The 18,020-nt window shown below is 39.6% G+C and overlaps 1 protein-coding gene and 1 non-coding gene across 3 annotated transcripts in view; one reads left to right on the forward strand and one right to left on the reverse strand.

Moving 5' to 3' along the window:
* Positions 1-17,050, reverse strand: part of RABEP1 (rabaptin, RAB GTPase binding effector protein 1) — a 91,066-nt gene extending 74,016 nt beyond the window's left edge. For both annotated transcript variants that reach the window (XM_061143208.1, XM_061143206.1), the window contains exon 1: positions 16,931-17,050. In XM_061143208.1, the coding sequence (XP_060999191.1) occupies positions 16,931-16,964 (34 nt within the window). In that variant the 5' untranslated portion in view covers positions 16,965-17,050. The remainder of the gene's footprint in view (positions 1-16,930) is intronic.
* TRNAE-CUC (transfer RNA glutamic acid (anticodon CUC)) lies at positions 14,770-14,842 on the forward strand. The gene has a single exon. It is a non-coding gene; the product is annotated as a tRNA-Glu (tRNA).
* Positions 17,051-18,020: the final 970 nt, after the last annotated feature.

Raw genomic sequence — 18,020 nt, forward strand, 5'->3', positions numbered from 1 at the left:
TCTCTGGGCTTTCTATTTTGTTTCATTCATCTATATTTCTGTCTTTGTGCCAGTACCATATTGTCTTAATGTAGGTTTTTTTTTTTAAATCATTTACAAGGGGAAAAAGTCAAGCCTAACACAACACATGATACCTCTTAGAACCATGTTTGATTATACTATAAAACAAATCAAATCCCCTATGTACACACTGTCCTTCATTATAACACAGAAAACCTAAAATGTAGATGTAATTTCTTAAAGTGTAGATGTAATTTCTTATCTCTCTACACTTGTTTATAGGACTACAATAAAACTACACAGCTGACATTAGGAGTTACTTATCACAAGAAAAGTTCTTCATAAATAAATCATAAAAACACAAGCATTATATTTTATTTATAAGGAAAGTTAAATGCATTATTTATGAGCTTTTCAGAAATACCAAGGTCATACATAGAAAGGGATCAGAATTTTGATAAATAGTTATCCTAAGTGTGGAGAAAGAAGATTAATTATATATCCCTGAGGAGACATGAGAAATCAATGAGCAAAAATATTTCCAGGAGAGCGTGCTGATGTTATTGGGGTTGTTGCAGGGTCTCAAAGTTAGAAAAAATTAAATAATGGAAGCTAACAATTAAGTATCCCTTACCTATCAGGTATCATATAGAAAGCAGTAACGCATAATAATTGAAAGCACAGGCTCTGGAATTGATTTTTGAATCCCAGCTCTGCCACTTATAAACTGGTTCCTTCTCTTTACCTGTAAAAATGAAGACTAGATTACTACTACATTCCAGGGTTGTAGGAAGGATTGAATAATCTATACACAGCTTAAAGAGTATTAGGCAAGTTATTTTATACATTGGCTCATTAAATTTTCAAAACAAACCATAAAGTAGGCATACCATCCCCAGTTATAGGTGAGGAAACATTCTGAGAAATTAAGTAAAATGTCTACTGTTGCAGAGTTAATAAATGGCAGAGCTGGGTTCAAATACCAATCTGTCAAGGCCTAGAAAGATTTCCCTGTGATTGTAAGTATTTAATAGAGATTAATATAGGAGATCCATGCATCACATGAGTTATAAACAAGTATAATACCACTTTCTAGGTTGGCTCTTATATTTAGTCACACTGTTAATTTACATGTTGAAATACATATACTCAATAAGAAGTCATTTCCCTTCACAGTAAGGGCATTATACTGTTAGGGTTTTTGGTTTTTTTAAGTTATTTTTGTAACTTTATATCAGAATTGTAAAGGCACAATCTAAAGCATTTTATTATAAACCAGTGGTTCTCAACTGGAGGTGCTTTTGCTCCCCAGAGGACATCTGGCAATGTCTGGAGACATTCCTGGTTGTCACAACCGAGGGCTAAGGGTACTGGTATTCAGTGGTTAGAGGTCAAAGAGGCTGCTTAACATCCTACAATGTAAAGGACAGTCATATACAACAAAGAATAATCCAGCCTAAAATGTCAATAGTGATAAAGGTGAGAAATCTCTTATAAACTGATAGGGAGGGTCGAGAACTTCAGATACAAGTGACAGACTAGAAGACAGGTATGAAGTCGCTCTCCAAAGGAAACCATAAACAAAACAAAAAGATAATCTACAGAATGGGAGAAAATATTTGCAAAGGATACAACTGACAAAATATCTGCAAAGGATACAACCCATACCGCTGCTGCTGCTAAGTCACTTCAGTCGTGTCCAACTCTCTGCGACCCCATAGATGGCAGCCCACCAGGCTCCCCCGTCCCTGGGATTCTCCAAGCAAGAACACTGGAGTGGGTTGCCACTTCCTTCTCCAACAGCCCATACTAGTCAACAACAAAAACCCAATCAAAAAAATGGTCTGAAGAACTAAATAGATATTTCTCCAAAGACGACATACAGCTGGCCAAAAAGCACATGAAAAGAAGCTCAACATCACTAATTATTCAGTTCAGTTCAGTCGCTCAGTCGTGTCCGACTCTTTGCAACCCCGTGAATCACAGCATGCCAGGCCTCCCTGTCCATCACCAGCTCCCGGAGTTTACTCAAACCCATATCCATCGAGTCGGTGATGCCATCCAGCCATCTCATCCTCTGTCGTCCCCTTCTCCTCCTGCCCCCAATCCCTCCCAGCATCAGGGTCTTTTCCAATGAGTCAACTCTTTGCATGAGGTGGCCAAAGTATTGGAGTTTCAGCTTCAGCATCAGTCCTTCCAATGAACACCCAGGACTGATCTCCTTTAGGATGGACTGGTTGGATCTCCTTGCAGTCCAAGGGACTCTCAAGAGTCTTCTCCAACACCACAGTTCAAAAGCATCAATTATTAGAGAGATGCAAATCAAAACTACAGTGAGGTACCACCTCACACTGGTCAGATGGTCGTCATTAAAAAGTCTACAAATAACAAAAACTGGGAAGGGTGTGGAGAAAAGGGAACCCTCCTACACTACTGATGGGAGTGTAAGTTGGTGCAGCCACTATGGAAAAACAGTATGGAGATTCCTCAAGAAACTAGAGTTGCCATATGATCCAGCAATCCCTGTCTTGGGCATATATCCGAACAAGACTACAAATCAAAAAGATACATGCAACCTGTTGTTCAAAGCAGCACTATTTACAATAGCCAAGACATAGAAATAACCTAAATGTCCACTGACAGATGAATTGATAAAGATGCTGTGGTATATACATCCAATGGAATTCTACTCAGTCATAAAAAAGTATGAAATAATGCCTTCTGCAGCAACATGGATGGCCTAGAGATTACCATGCTAAGTGATGTAAGTCAAAGACATATCATATTATATGTGGAATCTAAAATATGACACAAATGAACTTATCCACAAACAGAAACAGATTCACAGAGAGCAGACTTGTGGTTGCCAAGGGGGTGGGGGATAGGCGGATCGGGAGTTTGGGGTTAGCAGATGCAAACTATTACATACAGGATTGATCAACAGCATCCTACTGTATAGGGTAAGGAACTATACTGAATATCCTGTTATAAACCAGAATGGGCAAGAATATGAAAAAACATATATATATCTGAATCACTTTGCTATACAGCAGAAATTAACACAATATTATAAATCAACTATACTTCTTTTTTTTTTTTAAGTCCATTCTAATCCTAAAATGCTGTCTCCTTACCATACCTGATTAAAGCAAATCCAGGATATATTTCAGGACAGATGACTACGTAATAATCAACAGCAAAAGTCTTAAAATTTTGTATACTTTTCGACCAAGCAATTTCACTACCAAGTATATATCCTAAGAAGTAATGATGATGAATATACAGATTTCATTACAAGAATGTTACTTCTTTAAAGCATTTATTTCAAAACATTAGAATTTCAAACGTTAGAAATAAGCAAATGCCTAACAAAAGAAAAGTGACCCCCGAACAAGTTTGAAGATCAAACTTGAAAGAGACCATAACAAACTCTAACAAATCTACAGGGAATAAATATGTCCTATGTTATTTAAACTGTCTTCAGCATAGTAAAAGATGGAATGCTTCCCTATTTTACTAGGCTAGTATAACCAAGATACCAAAACCCAAGGTAGTACCAAAATGGAAAACTATAGGCCAATCTCAGTTATGAACTTTTTCAAATGAAGAAGACATTAAAATATTATTAAACCCAATCTATATACGTACTAGAACAACCCACCACAACCAAGTTGAGTTTATCTCAACAAAATCTGTCCCAACATTAGGAAACCAATTAATCAATTTTGTTACAGATCAAAAAGACCTGAAATAATCTCAATGAATTACAAAGGAAAAAAGTAAAGCAATGAAAGAGGAAAACAGCTCTGAGAAACAAATAATGTCCAATAAAAAGGATGATCTACATACCTAAAACAGAGAACCCAACAAATGGAACTAAGAAAATATTAAAAGAAAAAAGAAAGAAAATACTCAAAGATTTAAAAGAACAAGTATTTCCAAAAGGAAACCAGAACTGAATACACAACAAAAAATAATAAAGATGCGAGCAAATAGGTTGCCACAGGAAGAAAATAGAAGGAACTTGGATCTTGGACATCCCTGAACAATTGAACCAGCCTTGGAATGCTTTACTTCTAAACTTGTCATACACAAAAAAATCAACCCTTGAGTCACTTGGGACTGGATTTCCAATTGCTGTGGGGAGAAGTATTCTTGACACAGAAGAATACATCAAAATGTATATGTATCAAAAGTATCAAAATGTACATGCACATAACCTTTGAACCTTTGAACTAATAAGGATTAAGGTAAGTATTTGCACAAATATTTAGAGACATACGTAGCAGGATGTTTACAACAGTGTTAACTGTAATAGAAAAAAAATTAACTATTAATAAATAGATACCAAGAGACCTAATTAATATTATGGAATTCATGCAATGGAATACCATGCAGTCATTAAAAATAAAATTTGTCACTTAAGTGGGAACATCCTATATAAGTATTAGAATTTTCAAGAGTTTTTTCATACATTATACATATTAAAACTCTGCAAAGATAATAAACCAACAAATGAATGGGTATTAGCTTTGGCTAATCATTTTTTCTTTATGCTTCTTTTCTACATTTTCTGAATTGCTTGCAATAGGCAATATTAATTTTATCTCAAATTCCTAACTTGACAAACAGCTCATATAGAAACAACTCAGAAAACGCAAATGATACTGAAAAAAAATGGCCAACAATTTAGGAAAGAAACAAAAATGAAAAAAGTATAAGCAGATATCTGACACTGAGATAAAGCAAGTCTTTGAAATTATCAAAGCATTATCAAGTTTGTTCGAAAGAATCCTTAGGCTTCTTTATACCATACATTAGCAATAAGAGAAAGAATAAACTCTAAAGTATCTGTAACAAATAAACGACAAAGGCCAATGCCCATGAAAAAGATATTTATAAATAATAAGAAAATGACAAAGGACATGAAGAGGCAATGCACAAAGAAAACAAATAGTCAACACTTGTAGTCAATACTTATAATGGGTGTGATTAAAGCCTAATCACACCCATCAAAACAGTATCTTATTGCTGTTTTAAGTTGCATTTAGTAACTTAAAACAGCAATAACATTTGTCTATGCTATTGGTAATAAAAATTTTAATCTATACTTAATGTTAACAGGAATGAGGTTACACTAAAAGATATCAGTACTAACAGGAGAAATGTAAACTAAGTAAGACAGATGTCCAAGGATGTCTCCTGTAGAGTTATTTACTAATAGCAAGATCTTACAAATAATCAAATAGGCAGAAACAGGAAAATAAATTATGACATACTTATAAACTTTAAGACTTTTTTTTTTAAGACTTTTAAAACCAATTTTTTTGAAAAATAACTTACACAGAAAAATTTTATATCATAATTAAAAATAGAGGGACTTCCCTGGTAGTCTAGTGGTTATCACTCTGAGCTCCCAATGCAGGGGGCCCAGGGTTCGATCCCTGGCCGGGAAACTAGATCCCACATGCCGCAACTAAGAGGTCACATGTGGCAACTAAAGATTCCTTGTGCAGCTGAAGATCGAAGATCCCACGTGCTGCAACTCAGATCCGGCACAGCCAAATAAATAAATAAAAATAACTTAAAAAAAAAAAGAATACAAAACTACAAGTGCAGTATGATCTACTGCTTAAAAATTGTATTTGTTGATATAAAACATGACCAGAAATACACTAAAATGACAAAATATCCCAAAGCATATGATTACGAGTAATAAGTCCAGTTTTGTTTACACTTTCTTTGTACTTTACAGTAGGGAAAAAAAAAAAAAAAAACCTTGGTGTTTTAATTTTGCCCTCTTTTTAATGATGAGAGTTTACTTAACTAAACCTGACCTAAGAGATAGTGGGTAGAATGAAAATAGTCATGAAGCCTGAGCAATTTACTAAACTTTCACTTCCTCAATTGTGAAATAGGGAGAATATCAACCTTAAAGAATTCAGAGATTTGAATAACTAATGCATTTAAAGTGCCGTCAGGGAGCATGGTGGCAGACTTAATGTGATCATTCCAACTTTTATCTGAATAAATAGATACCTAGGAAGAGTTCAGGAAAATTCGAGAAGGTTCTTCCCTCTTTAAAACATTAAAACACTAGAAAGTAGGGGAAAAGTCATTGTAACTATGTGGTATAACACCAGAAAAGATAAATCAAAGAAAACACAAAACACTATTCAGAAATGGACTCAAGTATTTCTGGATATTTAGCATGTAATAAATAGTGTGACATGTCTAAATCAATGAAGAAAAATCACTATATGTGCTATCCAGCTAGCCAGTGAAACAAATTCTAATAAAAGCTGGATTCCTATCTCAGTGCCTACATCAAAATAAATTCCAAAGTGATGAAACATTTAAAAGTAAATACTAGAGACTTCTCTAGTGGTCCAGTGGTTAAGAATCCACCTTGCAAAGAAGGGGACTCAGAGTCTGATCCCTGGTAGGGGAATTAAGGTCCCACATGCTACAGCCCAGGCACTGCAACTACTGAGCCCACAAGCCACAACTAAAGATCTCACGTGACACAACGAAGACCTGGCACAGCAAATAAAAATATTTCTTTTAAAAAAGTAAATACTAGAAGATAACATAGACAAAGGAAATCTAGAGGCCACTAAGGAAAACACATGATGGACAGGGAAGCCTGGCGTGCTGAGGTCCATGGTGTTGAAGAGTCAGACACAACTGAGTGACTGAACTGAAGGAAAACACTGGTAAGTCACACAAAGTTAAAATATTTCCATATGCCAAAACATCTCAAAATAAATATACAAAATGGGGGAAATTTTTGCTACATTCGCTACACACATGATAATACGGTCAACTTCCCCATATGTAAAGAACTTAATTTGTTAAATTAAGGAGCTATAAGCTCTCATATGGCTTCCCAGGTGGCTCAACGGTAAAGAATCTGCCTGTGATGCAGGAGACCTGGGTTCACTCTTTGGGTCTGGAAGATCCCCTGGGAAGGAAATGGCAACCCGCTCCAGTATTCTTGTCTGGGAAATTCCATGGACAGCGGAGTCTGGCAGGCTACAGTCCACTGGGTCACAGAGTCAGACAGAACTTAGTGACTAAACAACAACAAGCTGTCTTATACCCTGACAGTGAGCCTGTAAACTGTCAAACTGTTTTGAAAGAGAATTTGACATTCACCATTAAATTTTTAAACATGCATTTTTTGACTCAGTAATTTTGGTTCAAGCAATTTGTGACACAAAAATACTCACATGAGTGTGTGAAGACAGGTAGGAGGATATTCACTGAAGTTTTATTGTAATGGCATGAATATTTATCAATGAGGACTTACTTTAAAAAATTATAGTGCATCTATATTGTTGTTCAATCACCCAGTCCTGTCCTACTCTTTGGACCCCACGGACTGCAGCAGCTATATTATGCAGCCACAAAAGTGATCTATTTCAAAAATAGTAACATTATCTATATCAAAAACAAAGTAAAGAAAAAGAGGGTTGAGAAAAGCATATACACCGTGACTCCACTTTTAAATCATCAGAATATACATTTCTTTTTTAAAAAATATATACCAGATCTTTAACAGTGTTTATCTCTGAGAGGCGAGTTTATGAACTTATATGGACTTTTCCATTCATATTATACATTTTCAAATTTTTACAAGCATTTTTTTATTTCTGATGCAAAAAAATATTTTTAAGAAATTTAAATTTACATACATGCAAAGATAGGCACAATAAAGGACAGAAACGGTATGGACCTAACAGACGCAGAAGATATTAAGAAGAGGTGGCAAGAATACAGAGAAGAATTACACAAAATAAGATCTTAATGACCCAGATAACCATGATGGTGTGATCACTCACATAGAGCCAGACATCCTGGAGTGTGAAGTCAAGTAGGCCTTAGGAAGAATCCCTATGAACAAAGCTAGGGGAGGTGATGAATTCCAGCTAAGGTATTTTAAATCTTAAAAGATGATGCTGTTAAAGTGCTGCCCTCAATATGCCAGCAAATTTGGAAAACTCAGCAGTGGCCACAGGAATGGAAAAGTTCAGTTTTCATTCCAATTCCAAAGAAGGGCAATGCCAAAGATAATGTTCAAACTACTGCACAATTGCACTGATTTCACATGCTAGCAAAGTAATGCTCAAAATCCTTCAAGTTAGGCTTCAACAGTATGTGAACTGAGAACTTCCAGATGTACAAGCTGGATTTACAAAAGGCAGAGGAATCAGAGATCAAATTGCGAATATCTGTTGGATCACAGAAAAAGTTAGAGAATTCCAGAAAAACATATACATCTGCTTCATTGCCTATGCTAAAACCTTGGAATATGTAGACCACAACAAACTAGAAAATTCTTAAAGAGATGGGAATACCAGACCACCTTAGCTGCCTTCTGCAAAACCTGTATGCGGGTAAAGAGGCAACAGTTAGAACCCGACATTGAACAACAGACTGGTTCAAAATTAGGAAAGGAATACGTCAAGGCTGTATACTGTCACCCTGCTTATTTAACTTATATGCAATAGCACATCATGCAAAATGCCAGGCTGGATGAAGCACAAACCGGAATCAAGACTACAGGGAGAAATATCAATAACGTCAGATACGCAGATGACACCACCCTATGGCAGAAAGTGAAGAGGAAATAAAGAGCCTCTTGATAAAGGTGAAAGAGGAGAGTGAAAACCCTAGCTTAAAACAACATTCAAAAAATGAAGGTCACGGCATCCGGTCCCATCACTTCATGGAAAACAGATGGGGAAGCAATGGAAACAGAGACAGATTATTTTCTTGGGCTCCAAAATCACTGTGGACAGCAACTGTAGCCATGAAATTAAAAGACGCTTGCTCCTTGGAAGAAAAGCTATAATAAACCTAGACAGCATATTAAAAAACAGAGACATTACTTTGCCTATAAAGGTCTGTATAGTCAAAGCTATGGCTTTTCCAGCAGTCATGTTCAGATGTGAGAGCTGGACAATAAAAAAGGCTGAACACCAAAGAATTGATGCTTTCGAACTATGGTGAGGGAGAAGACTTTTGAGAGTCCCTTGGACAGCAAGAAGGTCCAACCAGTCAATCCTAATGGATATCAACCCTGAATATTCATTGGAAGGACTGATGCTGAAGCTGAAGCTCCAATACTCTGGCCACCTGATGTGAAGAACTGACTCCGTGGAAAAGACCCAGATGCTGGGAAAGACAGAAAGCAGGAGGAGAAGAGGACAACAAAGGATGAGATGGTTGGATGGCATCACTGACTCAATGGACATGAGTTTGAGCAAACTTCGGGAGATGATGAAGGACAGGGAAGCCTGGCATGCTACAGTCCATGGGGTCCCAAAGAGTTGGACACAACTGAGTGAACAACAACAACATGAAAGAATAAACAAATACATAAATGGAACAGAAACAGTGAGCCCAGAAGTAGATTCACACAAATATAGATGACTGATCTGCGACAAAAAAGAAAAGGCAATTCAATGAAGAAACGACAGCCTTTTCAACAAATGATGGTGCTGGAACAACTGAATATCCACATGCAAAAATAAAGAAAAAAGAATTTAGATATAGACCTTACACCCTTCACAAAAAATACCTCAAAATGAGTCACAGACCTAAATGTAAAATGCAAAACTATAAAACTCCTGGAGCAAGACATAGGGGAAAATCTAGATGACAATGACTTTTTAGATATAGCACCAAATGTACAATCCATGAAAGAAATAACTTGGGTTTCATTAAATTTAAAACTTCTGCTTGTGAAAGACATTGCCAAGGGAATAAGACAAGCCCCAGATCTGGAGAAAATACTTGCAAAAGACATATCTGATAAAGTCCTGTGATCCAAAATATACAAAGCCCTCTTAAAGCTAAACAATAAGAAAATTAACAATCTCATTAAAAGTTATGCAAAAATTCTGAACAGACACCTCACAAAAGAAAATATACAAACAGTAAATAATTTCAACATCATCTGTCTTTCGGTAACTGCAAATTAAAACAATTAAAGATACCACCACACATCTAGAATGGCTTAAATCCAAAACACAGACACTTGCTGAACAAATGCTGGAAAAAGTGGAACAAGAATTCTCATTTATGGCTGGTGGGAGTGCAAAATGGTACACCCACTTCAACATACTTTTCCCATATGATTCTGCAATCACACTCCTTAATATTTAAGTCAAATGAGTAGAAAACTTATATCCGCACAAAAACCTGCTTTACAGAAGTTTTATTGGTAACTGTCAAAACTAGGAAGCAATCATGACGTCCTTCAATAACTGAATAACTGGTACATCCAGAAAATGGAATATTAATCAGTCCTTAAAAAAAAAAAAAAAGCTACCAAGCCACAAAAAGACATGAGGAAACGTTAAATGTGTATCACTAAGTGAAAGCAGCACTCTGAAAAGGCCATGTAACTGTACGATTCCAACCATATAACATTCTGGAAAAGGCAGAAACCATGGGAACAGTAAAAAGATCAGTGCTTGCCAAGGATCTAGAGGAAAAGACAGATGAGTAGGTAGAACACAGGGGATTCCTAGGCAATGAAACTATTCTGTACAATAATACATGCATTGCATGTTTATCGAAACCCACAGAATGTACAACACTGAGTGAATAATGTAAATGGACTTGGGGTGATAATGATGTGCAGGTTCATCGATTATTTAAAAATTTACTACACTGGTGGAATGTTGTGGAATGCTGATGGTGGGGAAATGGGGAGGGGGTACAAGGAAACTTCTGGCTCCTTGTACTTTCTGTTCAATTCCTATGTTTCATTCAGTTTTGCTGTGAAACTAAAACTACTCTAAAAAATAGTGTCTACTGATTTTCTAGAACCTGTAACTATATCTGTATCCCCAGTGTCTAGCATGGTATCTGGTCTATAGTGAACACTGAAAAAGTAGTAATTAAAAAACACACAGCACAAAGCAAGGAATGTAACAGGTCAATAAACCACAGCTTTTATTTTATTATAAACTAATATGATACAGAGAAACAAAACAAATTTGAGGGAATGTTACCACATATTAAACAGAGTTGAGAGTTTTAATCAAACGAGTATCTTAGATGTTCAATGCATAAGTCATATGGACTCCAGGTCTGGAATATTCTGAAATTTTAGGAAGAGCGCTGACAAACTACATGGTACTGGAACGTCTGGTTAGCCAAGCAGAGGAAACGACAAAGGATGGAGCGGGTATAGAACCCTCATGTGAGGATCTGCAAGATGGAAGCAAACTCTTTAAATATCTAGACCTTTTCTGTGTGGAAGAGAAAATAAGATCGATTTTGACTCCTTCATTAGTCTCTAATGAGAAAACTGAACAAAGGCACATTCCGTCATAGCTTTCCCTTTCTTTTACTCGTAGTTAAGTTTCCCCTGTGCTCCAGAGAAGAACAATGTACCAACACTAGGCACCTCCTCATTTCACATTATTGTGCCTAAGGTTCATTCCTCCACTATACCATAAAATTCCTGAAATCGGAACTATGCAGAATGCCAGTTCTGCATTACCTGGCACAACTGTACCACACAAAAGAGAACAACTGTTTACGAAATAGTTTTATGAAGACTAAACTCAATTTAATGATTAATTATACAAGAACAACATCAAATTTCACTAAATAAAAACCAAAATCAGAGTCCTTAAGAGTCAAAGGCAATTCCATCCACCGGGTAGTCAGGTAAGACATACAATTAAAGGATTATAATACAACCCCAGGCTACTGCATGTAGGCACTCTGAAGTAGTTAAGACTGTGAGAGGTAAGCTCAGGGCTTTTGTGTTTCAGATCAAGTTTAGTGGCTGGGAGCTTAATCAAGTAATAATAAACCAAATATATGTATTATTGAATAAAATGGTGTTAAAACAACTAGCTTTAACACCTTCAGTTCAGTTGCTCAGTCCTGTCTGATTCCTTGCGACCCCAAGGACTGCAGGGCGCCAGCCCCCCTGTCCATCACCAACACCTTGGAAGAAAAATTAAGTTAGAGCCCTATGTCACATCAAAAATGAATTCCAGATGCAGGCAGGATCCCCCAGCAAGCCAGAAAGCAGCTTTCCAGGGAGCTCTGCCCTTCAGAGGGCCACAGCTGCACCTCCTCCAACCAAGTCTGGATCTCTGGGAGCAGCCTCTTGAAGATGTGTTTCTTCCTCGGGTGCTCTCCCTTAGCCCTAGAGGCAGTAGCTGATCACTATCTCTACTATCCCTATATTCTTCAGGCTCTTCTTTTCCCTTAGGTAATCTCTTATGTGGGCTCAAATGGTAAAGAATCCACCTGTAATGCAGGAGACCCCAGTTCAAGTCTTGAGCTGGGAAGATTCCCTGGAGAAGGAATATCTAGTTAACAATTCTTTATATTAAACTTTATCTGTTAAATTTAAAAAGAAATAAATTTCAGATAATCTATAGTACTAATTACACCTCCCTTGCCTTCCTTAACTCTGTTGCCAATCTAGCAACCAGAGTGATTTGGTGTTTTTTTTTTTTTAATGTAAGTCAGATCACATCACTCCTCAGCTCAAAACATTTTCAATGATTCCCCACAGTGAAAGTCAATCTTTACAATGCTCTAGGACCCTATAATACCTGCCACCTTTCACCTCTTATTTTACTGCTCACTTCTCCCTTCCTCTCCCACATCCTTCCACCTACCGCCCCAGTAATTTCATTCTAGCCACAATGATCTCCATGCCATCCCTCAAACGTGACAGACACATTCCTTCACTAAGGTATTCGCAAAAATTGATCCCTCTGTCTGGAATACTCTTCCTTCAGATATCCACACATTAGGTCTTCTATCACCTTCAAGTCTTTGGTCAAATGTCACCTTCTCAACAAGCTTACTCTGACCACCCTATTTAAAACCAGCCTACCCTGCCTTTTACCCTGTTCCATTTTTTTTCTTTTTCCATAGCCCTTATCACCTAACAATCCATATGATTTGATATGTTTGTTGTTTAATATCTGTTTCTCCCACGCCAGGGCAGGGTTTTTTATTATCTGTGTTGTCCACTGATATATTCCAAATATCTAGAATTGCGCCTGGCAAGTAGTACATACTCACATGTGTTGAACAGTTTTACACTTGTCTGTGGGATTAACTAATGGCCTTCTGTTTCACTACTTAGGAACAAGGACTGGGTTTTTTTCATCATTTTATTTCTTAGAGCTCTGCCTAGACTAGGCACACAAACATTTATTAACTGGATTTTTTTTTTTTTCGTCTATCAGAAAATACAATTTTAAAACAACTGGCATTATCCAGGGCTTGTAAGAGTGTAGGGGAAATCTACCCTCTCATATACTATTGGCAGGTATGTAAATTGATACTTTTTGAGAGTAAGCTAGCAATAGCTATTAAAATTTAAATCACTCAGAGCTCGTGCCCTTTAATTCAGTAGTCTTACAGAAGTAAAAGTACCTGAAAAGTATGTACAAGAATATCTAGATCAGAACTACTTACAAAATGGAAGAACTGAAAGCAATCTACTTATCTACCAATAAAGATAGAGGCAAATAAATCATATGTGGTACATGTTATGTGACAACATTCTTTAACAAGAATGAGGCACATCTGTAGCAATGAACTGGAAAAGAGCCCACAATCTAGTAAACAGATCAGGGGGCTCTGGCATCAGATAACCTGGATTTGAATCCTGGCTCCCCTCACTGCCTAGCTAGGTAATTCTAGGCACTTTTTAACTTCTCTGCGCTTCAGTTTCCTCATCAATAAAACAGGAACAATATTATAATAGTATCCACTTCACTGACCTGAAGATTTCCTGAGATAATGCATGCAGTGTCTATAGCACATTTATGGGCACATAACCATTTACAAGTATATAATAAGTACAGTTATCATTTACAAGTGAAATAGACAAGTTGCAGACCTATGTATGTAAACCATGTCCATTTTAGGGGGAAAAGCCTATGAAATTTATAGAAAAAAGTCAAGTACAGAAAACTTAATACTGGTTTCCTCTCAGAGATGAGAGAAGACATACTTAATAGCCACCTTTTTTTAATGGAAGGATTTTAGAAGATGGTGTTTTTAAATAAAAAAGAAATGAAGTAAAATCAGAGCAAATGCTTCTAAGAGTTTAACTTAGATTCAAAAATATTACAGTTTGAAATAGCTTACATCACATATACTCTTTGAATTCTCAAGATAAAATAAATAATCGGCTGAAATTTCTTTGACTATTAAAGTTACCTTTGTTCTAAATGAGTAAACTAAGGTGCACAATCCAAAAAACAGTTTTTAAAAAACTTACGAAATAAGGACTTGGACTGCAAGGAAATCAAGTCAGTCAAACCTAAAGGAAATCAACTGTGAATATTCACTGGAAGGACTGATGCTGAAACTCCAATACTTTGGTCACAGCATTCAAACAGCCAACTCACTGGAAAAGACTCTGATGTTGGGAAAGATTGAGAGTAGGAGGAGAAGAGGACAACAGAGGATGAGATGGTTAGACAGCCTCACTGAGTCAATGGACATGAACTTCAGCAAATTCTGGGAGATAGTGGAGGACGGAGAAGCCTGGCATGATGCAGTCCATGTGGTTACAAAGAGTCAGACATGACTTAGCAACAAAACAAGAAAATTATTACACTTTAACCTATAGATTTTACACACAAATCAGTTCTTTTTTTAACCTACAATATCTCCATGAAAAATAAAAGATATGTCAAAGAAAGAAAAGAAAACAACATCAACGTAAATTAAAACTGCTTCTAAAATGGGATACCTGAGAATTCCCTGGCAGTCCAGTGGTTAGGACTCTGTGCTCTCACTGCCGAGGGCCTGGGTTCAATCCCTGGCCAGGGAACTAAGATCCTATGAGTCGTGCAGCGCGGTCAAAGAAAAAAATAAAAAGGAATAAAAGCTAGATTAAAGTCAAAAAGTAAAAGTTACCTTTTACTGTCAGTTTAACTCAAAAGAATTCTGCCATTTTTTTTATAACAGTAGGGCTAGGAAATTCAAGTGTGCTTAAAGCTAAAGTGTTAAGTAGTGATCTATATTAAGTTCAGCAAAAGAGAAAAATTAAATCCCCCAAGATGAATTTCTAAGAAGACACAGACACAAAGCACTCAAAAACACAGAATTCTCTCTCCTTTTGTTAACAGTAGCTGTGGCTGCTCATTTACTACACTAATTGAAAATACTGCAATCTATGCAAACTAAATCTCATCCCATAGTCACAGGATTTGAAAAATGGGGAATAAACCTGTAGTAAGAATACATGATTTCCTAAAGCTAATTTTTCCTAGCCTCTTTCAAGTGCTTAGTCACTTCTGCCTATTTACAACAAAGACCATTTCACATCTAGAAAGAGGGAGGGAATTTTGATTCGGGACTGTCCTGTCACCTGAGCCGCCCTAGACCTTTGTTTCCATGCAACTCAAGAGAAGGCAGCCGCCAGCTAAGCATACCTACCACTCCAGATCAGAACCAGAAGCCACTGGGGCTCCCTCTACTCTGCTTCGTCTGCAGTAACAAAGAGGTGTTTGTAGAAAGGCAATGTTTTCTTCCCTGACACCAAATACAAAAGGTGAAGATTAAAAGAAAGAAAACCCGTTTTCCTTAGCCTGAAAACCCGTTTCCTCCAACAGTCCACCAGAGAATGCCTCCCATCTACTGAAGCAGAAACAGCATCCAGATTTTCACACAACTCCAGGTGTGTGGGTGCTAGACAGACATCTCTCCTCAGGCAGCTAACAAAACCCAAAACTAAAGGCAAACAGGCTTTAGAGCACACTCCAAGAAAGAAGTTAGCATTAAAATCTGGTAACATTGTTTCACGTTCCCCAAAGGCAAGAACAAAGAATCAGGTTTTCATGAAATATTTTCTTGAGGCAACCCTAGGCAAAGGCAAGTTTTTAAGCATCAACTATGTGCCCAGCGCCAAATCCCAACATTCCACTCACACTTAAAGATGCTAAGCACACACGCTGATTATAGAAATACACCTGAAAGAACTCTCACTCCCAGATACAACAGTACCTTGCCAAGGACCAGGCACAAAATAGTAACACCTGGAACCATGTGGTCACTCTCTGAAGCAGGGCTTAGCCAACTTCCCAGAGGACAGGAAAGGCCTGACAACCACCTGGGACTATTTAAGATGGGGCTCTTTCTCCTTCCATGGATGGAAGTGCTATAAAAGAGACACGTTTTTACCTCGATTTCAGCATTCCCAAATACCGCCTTAATACTAATCACTTTATGTAAGTCACTTTACTTCCCTTATAGACAAAAAATAAAGGCACGATTGAATCTCTTTTCATGAGAACACTCAGGCTCCAAGAGGCTAAGAAACCCGCATCGTGCTTGTTAGTGAAGGCTCCAGGTGCTTTAGACGCCCAGGCCCCAGCACAACCATTAAGCCACGACGCCTCTCAAGGAACGCTACTAAAACCAGTTACAGATCCGAGCCAGTTAGTTTCAGTCACAGAACTGAGCTCAAAGCGTTCAGTGACAAGGACGGAGGCGGGGCGTGGGGAGGGCACATCACCACTACCTAAGCAATTTCTTTTTCTTTTAAAGAATATAGCACATGTTCCTGATTTCCATCCTCCTCACGGGCAGAACCCACGTGCCGGTCCCACCGCTACCCACAGCAGCTCCCTCTCCACTCTCCCCAGCTCACCCGCACCCCCCTCACCACCCCCCTCACTCCACCCCCACCCCAGCCACGGCCAACGCCGGCACCTCCCGCCCCCTCGCCAAAGACGGCCGTCCAGGCCCTCGCACCGCCCTCGCGTGCAGCCAGTGCCGGACCCCGCGCGCTCCCGCCTCCGCCCGGCGGGGTCACCTCCCGGGCCCATGCTCGCCTTTCCCGCCGCCCGCAGGTCCCCCCGCGACGCCGGCGCCGGGCAGGCCGCGCCCGCCGCGCCTGCCATGGTGGGCGCCTCACCGTCAGGCTGAGGAGCCGGGCCCGGCTGCGCCATGGCCGGGCGGCCGGCCTCGGGGAGCGGGGATGGGCGGGGAAGCGGCGTCCCGGGCTCCCGCGGGCTCAGCTGGCGGAGGAGGCGTCGACCGAGCCGCCGCCGCCGCCGCCCAGGGAGGAACCGCTAAGGCTGGAGCCGCCGGCGCCGCCACAGCCGCGGGCAGAGACGGACCCGAGCGCCGACCTCCGCCTCCTCATCCTGACAGCGGGAAATAAGCAGTGCGCAGGCGCGGGGGGATGGGGCGGCACGTGACGTCGCCCTGAGGGGGAGGGGCGGGGCTTCGTGAAGGGAGGGGCGCGCAGCGCGAGGCGGAGGCTGGAGGAGGGGCGGGGGGTGTGGTGGGGGAGGAGGAGGCTGAATACCCGAGGAGGGGGAGAGGGAACAGGAGGAGAGCGGCGGCGGGAGAGGCCAGGCCTTGTTCAGGGGCAGCTCCCCACCCTCCGCCCCAGAACAGAGACGAGCAAAGAATAATTACAAAAAGAAGGGCGAGAGAGGAGGCTAGATGGTGAAATTAGTGCAAATCCAGCCTCTGCTTCTTCTAGCTGTGTGACCTTGGGCGAGTCACTTTACCTCTTTGAACCTCACAGCCTTTGCCTGTATAATGGCTGCTAAAAGTTTAAATGAAGTGTGCGGAACTGTTTCTTAGGTACTTTCCATCACGCACCTACGTGCGCTATGACTTTTCAGTGCCACACATCATGAGAGGTGATGGGGATACAGCCAGACAGTTCTTGCACCCACAAGGGGAGAGGGAGAAGGTGGTAGGCAGACAATACCGCCCTTACACCTGGGCATAGGTACACACACTAGAGGTGCACCTCTACCCCAGGTCTGACCGCATTCCTTACATAGTGTCCAGGGGCCATGCCCACCTGGCGTCTGTGCCTCTCTTTCAGGACCAAGTTCTTGGAACTTGTGACCCCTGAATTCCCTCCCCAAATGACTGGAGCCAGTGGGCTCTTCTCCAGGCCATGTTCTCTAAGGTAGAGTCTGGGAACCCCTGGAAGTGGCTGAGGGGCAGCTGTGCTTGAGAGAGGGGCACATCACTCGGACATT

Source organism: Dama dama, chromosome 5 (assembly GCF_033118175.1).
Source record: "Dama dama isolate Ldn47 chromosome 5, ASM3311817v1, whole genome shotgun sequence".
NCBI lineage: Eukaryota > Metazoa > Chordata > Mammalia > Artiodactyla > Cervidae > Dama > Dama dama.